We start from the raw sequence: 12,032 nt of genomic DNA, 5'->3' as shown, positions 1-12,032 counted from the left end.
CAACAACGGAGATTTGCATCCAAAAGGAACCTTCTTTATTGTAGATACGATTTGACCATGGCGAGATAACTCTCGCTCCAACACTTCATCTCTAACAAATGGTGGCACGTTAGAAAGCATAACTTTCTTCGCCGGATTCATAAGCGGAAATACCGGCGTCTGTGTCTCCCGCAACACAACACCCCTCTCAACCATCTTATTCACCTTTTCAATTGAATCTAAGAATATCACTACAGCGCTATTCATCCTTGAGGCTGATTTGATGCTATCATACCCAATGATAGCACCCACAGCCAAGCTACATTCTTCCACTGAACACCCTGTCGCAGCAGGAATCTTTACTCCATGCCTCCGACTAAGTTTTTCAAACTCTACACTTCCGCGAGTGGCCATTGCAACCAGCCCCACCCGCTGGTTGTGCCCTCGCGGAAAACCAACCTCAAAGATCCCACCACCCCTATACGTGCTTAGTGATAGTTAAACAAGATACCCTTAAAACAACTAAACTAATCAATATATATATATATATATACATACAAAAACCCGATAGAGTGAAAAGAAATTCCATTCGCTCTCACAATCACTCCTGCTTGACGACTCACTCCCAGCATGCACTCCGACGAGAGAGAGAGAGGGAGAGAGAGAGGGAGAGAGAGAGAGAGAGAGAGAGACAGAGAGACAGAGAGAGAGAGAGAGGGAGAGAGGGAGAGAGAGAGAGAGGGAGAGAGAGAGAGAGACACAGAGAGAGAGAGAGACAGAGAGAGAGAGAGGAAGAAGGTGAATGAAAGTGAAAGAGAATAAAAGAGAGGGAGGTGAATCCAGGTAAAAAATTAGACTACAGTGGTGGTTAAAGTGGTCCTAGTTTCTCTCTCTGGGTGGTAGTGATGTGCTGGGCCCTCTTACCCTCATCTTGGAGCAGGCGTCTTGTGTTGACTCTGTTCCTCTCAGCTCTTTCACCAGCATGGAGCCCAGGTACTGTCAGAGACATAAAGGTAAACAACGGTAGCATTCACATTCCATCCTAGAACTATTAGACAGACACATGAAGGATCATAGAATCATTCAATGTAAGATGGAAACTTAAAAGCCAGTCGCATAATAACGCAGTGCTTTCTGATGTGATGAAAACAACCTGGAAATCCCCAGAGGAGTGTAAACAGGGCTGGGGCGGGCAGGAAATGTGCAAAGTGGGGAGGTCAATAAGTGAGGACCTGGTTCGTGAGGACACAGACCCAATTTAATAAAGGTGGTGTTTATGGGGACAGTACTTACATTAGGGCTAAAGGGATGTAATGGATGTACGATTAACTGCTCAGCGCGCCCACTGTTGATTTGAGAGCTAAAAGCCCCAAAGAGGATTTTTTTATAGGATGTTCTGACACCCAAAGTGCAAACATTGATCCTTTTATACCTCGACCCCCTGACCCTAAATCATTTACCCTTCAGCATATGCTTTTGAAAAATGTCCCGGCAAAACGATCCACCTGATCTTACCCTTCGTCAAAAGATAAATACATTGCATTAGCTTAACGTAACACAACCACACCCCGATTTCAAGTGCAGCAGAATGAATGAGTCATTTCTTTATGGGAGGTAGGCTGGTGGTTGTAGTGGGGTTGTCTGGCCTGGTTACTGCTCTGTCTGGCTCTGTTGTTAATAATGCTATGGTATCAAGGGAGCGTCGTCTGTTCTCGTATAGAGAACACTGTAATAACGTTACAAACCTCCAAGTAGCCCCTGTCTCTGGGTGTGTATTTGTGAATATGTGTGTGTGTGTGTGTGTGTGTGTGTGTGTGTGTGTGTGTGTGTGTGTGCGCGCATCATTGTGAAAACAAACAGTAGTGTCGTCTGAGGATGAAAACGTTACAGAGAACATAGTAATAACATTACAGAGTGAAAGCGCTACAGGGCTTTGGGGAATCAGTATTGACCGATTATACAGTTAGGATTATGTGTGTCATTCTAGCCATGTAAGGATGACGTAAGACAGCGGTCAAAAGATCATCATCTGAAGAGGACACAATGTGATAACGCTGGAGCAACATCTTAGCAATGTTTCCCTTTAAGAGTACAACAACAGTGCATTCATTAAAGGGAGTGCATTTTCTTGTTTCTCCTGTGTTAAAATTACATTCAACAACCATCACGCTCTAGAAATGGACAACGCAATCATGCTCGACACTAATCCCAAAAGCGTTGAAATAACATTAGGACATTGTCTGGTGTAATAAAGAAGGTATGTTATACAGTGGGGGGAAAAAGTATTTAGTCAGCCACCAATTGTGCAAGTTCTCCCACTTAAAAAGATGAGAGAGGCCTGTAATTTTCATCATAGGTACACTTCAACTATGACAGACAAAATGACACAAAAAAAATCTGAATTTATTTGCAAATTATGGTGGAAAATAAGTATTTGGTCAATAACAAAAGTTTATCTCAATACTTTGTTATGTACCCTTTGTTGGCAATGACAGAGGTCAAATGTTTTCTGTAAGTCTTCACAAGGTTTTCACACACTGTTGCTGGTATTTTGGCCCATCCCCATGCTTCACAGTAGGTATGGTGTTCTTTGGATGCAACTCAGCATTCTTTGTTCTCCAAACACGACGAGTTGAGTTTTTACCAAAAAGTTATATTTTGGTTTCATCTGACCATATGACATTCTCCCAATCTTCTTCTGGATCATCCAAATGCTCTCTAGCAAACTTCAGACGGGCCTGGACATGTACTGGCTTAAGCAGGGGGACACGTCTGGCACTGCAGGATTTGAGTCCCTGGCGGCGTAGTGTGTTACTGATGGTAGGCTTTGTTACTTTGGTCCCAGCTCTCTGCAGGTCATTCACTAGGTCCCCCGTGTGGTTCTGGGATTTTTGCTCACCGTTCTTGTGATCATTTTGACCCCACGGGGTGAGATATTGCGTGGAGCCCCAGATCAAGGGAGATTATCAGTGGTCTTGTATGTCTTCCATTTCCTAATAATTGCTCCCACAGTTGATTTCTTCAACCCAAGCTGCTTACCTATTGCAGATTCAGTCTTCCCAGCCTGGTGCAGGTCTACTTTGTTTCTGGTGTCCTTTGACAGCTCTTTGGTCTTGGCCATAGTGGAGTTTGGAGTGTGACTGTTTGAGGTTGTGGACAGGTGTCTTTTATACTGATAACAAGTTAAAACAGGTGCCATTAATACAGGTAACGAGTGGAGGATAGAGGAGCCTCTTAAAGAAGTTACAGGTCTGTGAGAGCCAGAAATCTTGCTTGTTTGTAGGTGACCAAATACTTATTTTCCACCATAATTTGCAAATAAATTCATAAAAAATCCTACAATGTGATTTTCTGGATTGTTTCCCCTCATTTTGTTTGTCATAGTTGAAGTGTAGCGATGATGAAAATTACAGGCCTCTCATCTTTTTAAGTGGGAAACTTGCACAATTGGTGGCTGACGAAAAACTTTTTTGCCCCACTGTATATGCAGTGATGACATTTGGCGGTCTAAGAATGTTAATAAAGAAAGTATAATGACATTAGAGCTGGTCTATAATAAAGAAAGTATAATGACATCAGAGCTGGTCTATAATAAAGAAAGTATAATGACATCAGAGCTGGTCTATAATAAAGAAAGTATAATGACATCAGAGCTGGTCTATAATAAAGAAAGTATAATGACATTAGAGCTGGTCTATAATAAAGAAAGTATAATGACATCAGAGCTGGTCTATAATAAAGAAAGTATAATGACATCAGAGCTGGTCTATAATAAAGAAAGTAAAATGACATCAGAGCTGGTCTATAATAAAGAAAGTATAATGACATCAGAGCTGGTCTATAATAAAGAAAGTAAAATGACATCAGAGCTGGTCTATAATAAAGAAAGCATAATGACATCAGAGCTGGTCTATAATAAAGAAAGCATAATGATATTTGAGCTGGTCTATAATAAAGATTTGATTAAAACAAAGTTTGGTTGAATGAAGATCATTGTGAGTAATAGAATCAGTGCGTTTACAGCATCAGGCCTTAGAGGATTCGTCCCTCTCTTCTCTCTTTTTACATCCAACTCTATCCTCTTCCTCTGTACACTGCTTACATCCTCAACTCTATCCTCTTCCTCTGTACACTGCTTACATCCTCAACTCTATCCTCTTCCTCTGTACACTGCTTACATCCTCAACTCTATCCTCTTCCTCTGTACACTGCTTACATCCTCAACTCTATCCTCTTCCTCTGTACACTGCTTACATCCTCAACTCTATCCTCTTCCTCTGTACACTGCTTACATCCTCAACTCTATCCTCTTCCTCTGTACACTGCTTACATCCTCCTCTATCCTCTTCCTCTGTACACTGCTTATATCCTCAACTCTATCCTCTTCCTCTGTACACTGCTTACATCCTCAACTCTATCCTCTTCCTCTGTACACTGCTTACATCCTCAACTCTATCCTCGTCCTCTGTACACTGCTTACATCCTCAACTCTATCCTCTTCCTCTGTACACTGCTTATATCCTCAACTCTATCCTCCTCCTCTGTACACTGCTTACATCCTCAACTCTATCCTCTTCCTCTGTACACTGCTTACATCCTCAACTCTATCCTCTTCCTCTGTACACTGCTTACATCCTCAACTCTATCCTCTTCCTTAGTACACTGCTTACATCCTCAACTCTATCCTCTTCCTCTGTACACTGCTTACATCCTCAACTCTATCCTCTTCCTCTGTACACTGCTTACATCCTCAACTCTATCCTCTTCCTCTGTACACTGCTTACATCCTCAACTCTATCCTCTTCCTCTGTACACTGCTTACATCCTCAACTCTATCCTCTTCCTCTGTACACTGCTTACATCCTCAACTCTATCCTCTTCCTCTGTACACTGCTTACATCCTCAACTCTATCCTCTTCCTCTGTACACTGCTTACATCCTCAACTCTATCCTCTTCCTCTGTACACTGCTTACATCCTCAACTCTATCCTCTTCCTCTGTACACTGCTTACATCCTCAACTCTATCCTCTTCCTCTGTACACTGCTTACATCCTCAACTCTATCCTCTTCCTCTGTACACTGCTTACATCCTCAACTCTATCCTCTTCCTCTGTACACTGCTTATATCCTCAACTCTATCCTCTTCCTCTGTACACTGCTTATATCCTCAACTCTATCCTCTTCCTCTGTACACTGCTTACATCCTCAACTCTATCCTCTTCCTCTGTACACTGCTTACATCCTCAACTCTATCCTCTTCCTCTGTACACTGCTTACATCCTCAACTCTATCCTCTTCCTCTGTACACTGCTTACATCCTCAACTCTATCCTCTTCCTCTGTACACTGCTTACATCCTCAACTCTATCCTCTTCCTCTGTACACTGCTTACATCCTCAACTCTATCCTCTTCCTCTGTACACTGCTTACATCCTCAACTCTATCCTCTTCCTCTGTACACTGCTTACATCCTCAACTCTATCCTCTTCCTCTGTACACTGCTTACATCCTCAACTCTATCCTCTTCCTCTGTACACTGCTTACATCCTCAACTCTATCCTCTTCCTCTGTACACTGCTTACATCCTCAACTCTATCCTCTTCCTCTGTACACTGCTTACATCCTCAACTCTATCCTCTTCCTCTGTACACTGCTTACATCCTCAACTCTATCCTCTTCCTCTGTACACTGCTTACATCCTCAACTCTATCCTCTTCCTCTGTACACTGCTTACATCCTCAACTCTATCCTCTTTCTTAGTACACTGCTTACATCCTCAACTCTATCCTCTTCCTCTGTACACTGCTTACATCCTCAACTCTATCCTCTTCCTCTGTACACTGCTTACATCCTCAACTCTATCCTCTTCCTCTGTACACTGCTTACATCCTCAACTCTATCCTCTTCCTCTGTACACTGCTTACATCCTCAACTCTATCCTCTATCTCAGTGCTTACATCCTCAACTCTATCCTCTATCTCAGTGCTTAACTCTCCTTGCTTTTTTAAATGTCTGTCTCTTCCTTTTAGTCACACTGTAACTCACCATTTATTTTTCCCTCCATCCCTGCCTCCCTCCCTCCTTCTTACTTTATATGCCTCCCTATACTCCTCACTTTTCCCCCCTCGCTTAATCTCTCCATCCTTCTCTCTCTCTCTCCCTCCTTTTCTTTCTCTCTCAGATTCTCCTCTATCTCACTTCGTGGGGCCATGTGGAGCTTCAGTCCTGGGAGAGTAGTTGCTTGGCACTGATTATTTAATTTATTTACACTTTCTCTCTGCCTTCCTTCTTCCCTCTCTCAACCCACACTACCTTATCCCTCCCTCTCTCAACCCACACTACCTTATCCCTCCCTCTCTCAACCCACACTACCTTATCCCTCCCTCTCTCAACCCACACTACCTTATCCCTCCCTCTCTCAACCCACACTACCTTATCCCTCCCTCTCTCAACCCACACTACCTTATCCCTCCCTCTCTCAACCCACACTACCTTATCCCTCCCTCTCTCAACCCACACTACCTTTTTCCCTCACTCTGTCAACCATCACTTCCTTATCCCTCCCTCTCTCAACCCACACTACCTTATCCCTCCCTCTCTCAACCCACATGACCTTTTCCCTCACTCTATCACAAACTCTCTCGCTTACTCACACTCACTGTTTCTCTCTCTCTCTCTGTCTCTCTAATCCTCTAGCCCCCTCATCTCCACAACAGCACGTCTGAGCCAATCGCTATGCACAACTGTGCAAGAGTCAATCACAATTCAACACGGCTGGCTCCGAGAGCCAATGGGAGCCTCCAGACTCCAAATGGGAGCCAATCATCTTCCCGGTGATTCATCAGCTGAAAGTGGGTAGTAATCAGTGTTACATGGTTGCTGGGGCTAAGCCAATCAAATGTACATGTGCAGTATCCTTGGAAACATGGTTGGTTTTATGTAACGGGAGGCTAAAATTACTGCAAGCAGCGTGAATAGCTTGGTGCAGTATTGATCGAAGGGTGAAACATGGTTTTACTCCTGAATACCTCCAGTGTGTCGGTTAGGTAACAGTGTGTCGGTGCAGGTACTTTAAGTCGGGGGGTGGCCTGAAAGTGTGTGTCTTGAACCCCGTTGGCAGACAGGGCTTCTCTCCCACATTACAGTATTATTCAAACCTTTTCAGATGGGGACCCCATTCGTTCCACCAGAATTTCTGGAGAATTTTCTTCCCAATAATTTCTCTAAACCACACCCTAACCCAATACGACACAACTTTAAAATCTGTACATTTTTACATCAACAAATAACCTTCATCATAGTTTCTTCTCTTATCAAAATACATTTACTCAATAAAATTGTATTTGTTTGTATTATCTTTCTGAAAAACGTATATTGTCCCATATAATAATCTGTACTCTAAATGTTTAGTTCCTTTTTATTGACCCCACTGATGGTCCCATAGCGGGGTCGCGACCCCGACTTTGAATACCGCTGCTGTAGAATATGATACGATGATGATAATGTAGCGTTTTGCATGCATACACATTCACAAGCATATCATACATGCATGAAAAGCATACTAACACACACACACACACACACACACACACACACTGTATAACGTAGGGACGGGACTACTCACGTAAGCTTCATAGTCACATGACTGGAAGATGAGTTTCTCAGGGTGGTGCTGCCAGTATTGCACTGGAGTGGACGAGGTGGCTTCGTTGGGAGGACGCAACGTGATTGGCTCGCACCATTCGCCTTGCTGTAATGACAGCCAATGGCAAGATCAGACAGAGGCCACGGATGAGGAATCACAGACGATTACAAGGAAAAGGATTGGGCACAAACTTAAGTCAAGCATATTCTGAGCTGATACATCTAAGTCTGTCAGATATGTGCTGCCGTTTGCTCCTAACCACATGGCACTTCTATGATGTAACAGGTTCTATCCAGACTGACTGAACATGAAAAGCTTAACAACAACGCTTCAACAACATTTCAAAAACATTTTGAGACCTCACTGTGTTTCTATGGATCATCCTCTCCTAATGCTAAGTGCGTTTTAACAGTCTTAGAAGGGTCATATTTAAATGGCTTTTCATACTGTTTAATTCCCCTAGCTAGTGCTATGATGCTCACACCTCCCCTGGCACTGTGTGGAAAATCCCCTGTCCTTCTTTCTTTCATCCTATTCAGCAGAAACAGGAAATGGATATATATTTAGCTACAGTACTTTTCCCTTGGCCAATATGTTCTAAATCAAATGGAAATGATCATGAGTAAATGGACTTGTATTATCAACAAATATAATGTACATTTATATCACATACATTGACAGTTGACTGTTCGACTGTTCGTCACGTACAATGACAACAACAGTATTTGATGCACACTAGCATCACAGACAACTTACAGTATCATTTCTTGCAGAAGGTCTTTCTCCAACATCATGAGACTGATAAATAAATAGAAATAAGATCCAGGATCAGGACAACAAGAAGTTGGTTGATAACATAGAGCTGGATAGAGGGTGCACTTTCCACAAAGCCTGTTTTAGCATGGGCAGCGCCATTGCGGACTTTCATCAATGGAGATAGCCCTCAATGGCACTGCCCATGCTGTAATAGAAACCATTATGGCAAATATGCAAATACATGGCCTCTATCCAATTCTATGGTTTATAATAATCAAGCAGACGATAATCACACAGGCAATGTTTACAACAAGGCTGGAGTGTGAGGAATCCTCCCGACACAGTTTCATAATCAAAGTCCCATGACAGGTGCTGATACACTACTATACGGGAGTGCTTGTTTGTTTGGGTGTCACATCCATCTGCGTCTTAATGAGATACTCTGGAGGTGAGGTAATCAGGGATAATGACATCGGGGTAAATAGCTGCAGGGTGAGCCCTAGAGGAGGATCAGAACAGGTAATCTACTCCAAAACACTGGGCTACTCTAACTGATCTAAATGACAAAGATAGATAGAGGGGGGAGAAAAAGAGATGGGGAGAGACGAAGATAGAGACACAAATTGCAAAACACAATTATATAAAGACCAGAAAGAGCACAGAGAAAGAGAGAGAACCTCATTATCCCTGTAATGGGGCCCAGGGAATGATCTCTGACTGCCTCAGTAGCAATGGAGGGAGCAGGGCATGATCTCTGACTGCCTCAGTAGTAATGGAGGGAGTAGGGCCACGTCTTTGACTGCCTCAGTAGTAATGGGGGGAGTAGGGCATGATCTCTGACTGTCTCAGTAGCAATGGGGGGAGTAGGGCATGATCTCTGACTGCCTCAGTAGCAATGGGGGGAGTAGGGCATGATCTCTGACTGTCTCAGTAGTAATGGGGGAGTAGGGCATGATCTCTGACTGTCTCAGTAGTAATGGGGGGAGTAGGGCATGATCTCTGACTGTCTCAGTAGTAATGGGGGGAGTAGGGCATGATCTCTGACTGTCTCAGTAGTAATGGAGGGAGTAGGGCATGATCTCTGACTGCCTCAGTAGTAATGGGGGGGGGGGCATGATATCTGACTGCCTCAGTAGTAATGAGGGGAGTAGGGCATGATCTCTGACTGCCTCAGTAGCAATGAGGAGGGAGCAGGGCATGTTCTCTGACTGCCTCAGTAGTAATGGAGAGGGAGCAGGGCATGAACTGACTACCTCAGCAGCAATTGGGGGGGAGCAGGGCATGATCTCTGACTGCCTCAGTAGCAATGGAGGGAGTAGGGCATGATCTCTGACTGCCTCAGTAGCAATGGGGAGGGAGCAGGGCATGATTTCTGACTGCCTCAGTAGTAATGGGGGGAGTAGGGCATGATCTCTGACTGTCTCAGTAGTAATGGGGGGAGTAGGGCATGATCTCTGACTGCCTCAGTAGTAATGGGGGAGTAGGGCATGATCTCTGACTGTCTCAGTAGTAATGGGGGAGTAGGGCATGATCTCTGACTGCCTCAGTAGTAATGGGGGGAGTAGAGCATGATCTCTGACTGTCTCAGTAGTAATGGGGGGAGTAGGGCATGATCTCTGACTGCCTCAGTAGTAATGGGGGGAGTAGGGCATGATCTCTGACTGCCTCAGTTGCAATGGGCAGTCAGAGGCATTGTGGAGGGAAAAGGGGGAAAAAGGGAGAGATAAAGGAAAGAGTGGAAAGTATATGAGAGTGAGAGGAATACAGAAGTCTCCATAATGATCCCCTCTACACGACCTTGTTGACTCACTGCACTCACCTGCTCTAAAGAGTCGTGACACAAACGCACTTCAAAGAGTCAGTCGTGTAGAAACATAAGTGTGTGTCTGGTGCGACAAGCTCTGTGAATCACACACTCTCACACACACTCCGGATGGACCCTAATCGGGGTAGAAGCTGCTCTCCCAGATGCCTCTGACTCGCCGACCGTGCTTTCATAGGTTGGTGGAGAGGTTCAATAGGAGGATCATGGATTTTGGTAGAGAGGTTACCATACTGTACCATGTATGCTAATATTCAGTGCATTCGGAAAGTATTCAGACCCCTTGACTTTCCACATTTCGTTACGTTACAGCCTTATTCAAATATGATTATAGATTTTTTTTTTCCAAAATCAATCTACACACAATACCCCATAATGACAAAGCAAAAACGTTTTTTTAGAAATGTTTGCACATGTATTAAAAACAAAAACTGAAATATCACATTTACATAAGTATTCAGACCCCTTACTCAGTACTTTGTTGAAGCACCTTTGGCAGCGATTACAGCCTCAAGTCTTCTTGGGTTTGACGCTACAAGCTTGGCACACCTGTATTTGGGGAGTTTCTCCCATTCTTCTCTGCAGATCCTCTCAAGCTCTGTCAGGTTGGATGGGGAGCTTCACAGCTATTGTCAGGTCTCTCCAGAGATATTCGATCAGTTTCAAGTCCGGGCTCTGGCTGGGCCAATCAAGGACATTCAGAGACTTGTCCCAAAGCCACTCCTGCGTTGTCTTGGCTGTGTGCTTAGGGTCGTTGTCCTGTCGGAAGGTGAACCTTCACTCCAGTCTGAGGTCCTGAGCGCTCTGGTGCAGGTTTTCATCAAGGATCTCTTTGTACTTTACTCTGTTCATCTTTGACTCGATCCTGACTAGTCTCCCAGTCCCTGCTGCTGAAAAACATCCACAGAGCATGATGCTGCCATCACCATGCTTCACCGTAGGGATGGTGCCAGGTTTCCTCCAGACGTGACACTTGGCATTCAGGCCAAAGAATTCAATCTTGGTTTCAGACCAGCGAAGCTTGTTTCTCATGGTCTGAGAGTCTTTAAGTGCCTTTTGGCAAACTCCAAGTGGGCTGTCATGTGCTGAGGAGTGACTTCCATCTGGCCACTCTATCATAAAGGTCTGATTGGTGGTGTGCTACATATATGGTTGTCCTTCTGGAAGGTTCTCCCATCTTCACAGAGGAACTCTGGAGCTCAGTCAGAGTGACCATCATGTTCTTGGTCACCTCCCTGACTAAGGCCCTTCTCTCCTGATTGCTCAGCTTGGCCAGGCGGCCAGCTCTAGGAAAAGTATTGGTGGTTCCAAACTTTTTTCCATTTAAGAATGGAGGCCACTGTGTTCTTGCAGATCTTCAATGCTGCAGAATTGTTTTGCTACCCTTCCCCAGATCTGTGCCTCGACACAATCCTGTCTCGGAGCTCTACGGACTATTCCTTCGACATCATGGCTTGATTTTTGCTCTGACATGCACTGTGGGACCTTATATAGACAGATGTGTGCCTTTCCAAATCATGTCCAATCAACTTAATTTACCACAGGTGGACTCCAATCAAGTTGTAGAAACAACTCAAGGATGATCAATGGAAACAGGACGCACCGGAGTTCAATTTCGAATCTCATTGCAAAGGGTCTGAATACTTATGTAAATATGGTATTTCAGTTTTTTATTTTTTATAAATGATCAAACATTTCTAAAAACCTGTTTTCGCTTTGTCATTATGGGGTATTGTGTGTAAAAAAATGGCTATTTAATACATTTTAGAATGAGGCTGTAACATAACAAAATGTGGAAAAAGCGAAGGGGTCTGAATACTTTCGGGAATG

At 44.0% G+C, this 12,032-nt stretch overlaps 1 protein-coding gene across 3 annotated transcripts in view; it reads right to left on the bottom strand.

Moving 5' to 3' along the window:
- The window catches only part of anks1b (ankyrin repeat and sterile alpha motif domain containing 1B), a 414,498-nt gene that overhangs the window by 19,288 nt on the left and 383,178 nt on the right, over window positions 1-12,032 (bottom strand). For 2 of the 3 annotated variants that reach the window (XM_065008369.1, XM_065008371.1), the window contains 3 exons: window positions 8,381-8,422; window positions 7,604-7,729; window positions 904-975 (listed from right to left, as the gene is read on the bottom strand). In XM_065008369.1, coding sequence (XP_064864441.1) covers window positions 904-975; window positions 7,604-7,729; window positions 8,381-8,422 — 240 coding nt within the window. The remainder of the gene's footprint in view (window positions 1-903; window positions 976-7,603; window positions 7,730-8,380; window positions 8,423-12,032) is intronic. The other variant, XM_065008370.1, reaches the window with a different exon arrangement.

The sequence above is a fragment of the Oncorhynchus nerka genome, linkage group LG23, assembly GCF_034236695.1.
Source record: "Oncorhynchus nerka isolate Pitt River linkage group LG23, Oner_Uvic_2.0, whole genome shotgun sequence".
NCBI lineage: Eukaryota > Metazoa > Chordata > Actinopteri > Salmoniformes > Salmonidae > Oncorhynchus > Oncorhynchus nerka.
The sequence above is the reverse complement of the archived record's forward strand: the minus strand, read 5'-3'. Positions and strand labels throughout refer to the sequence as shown.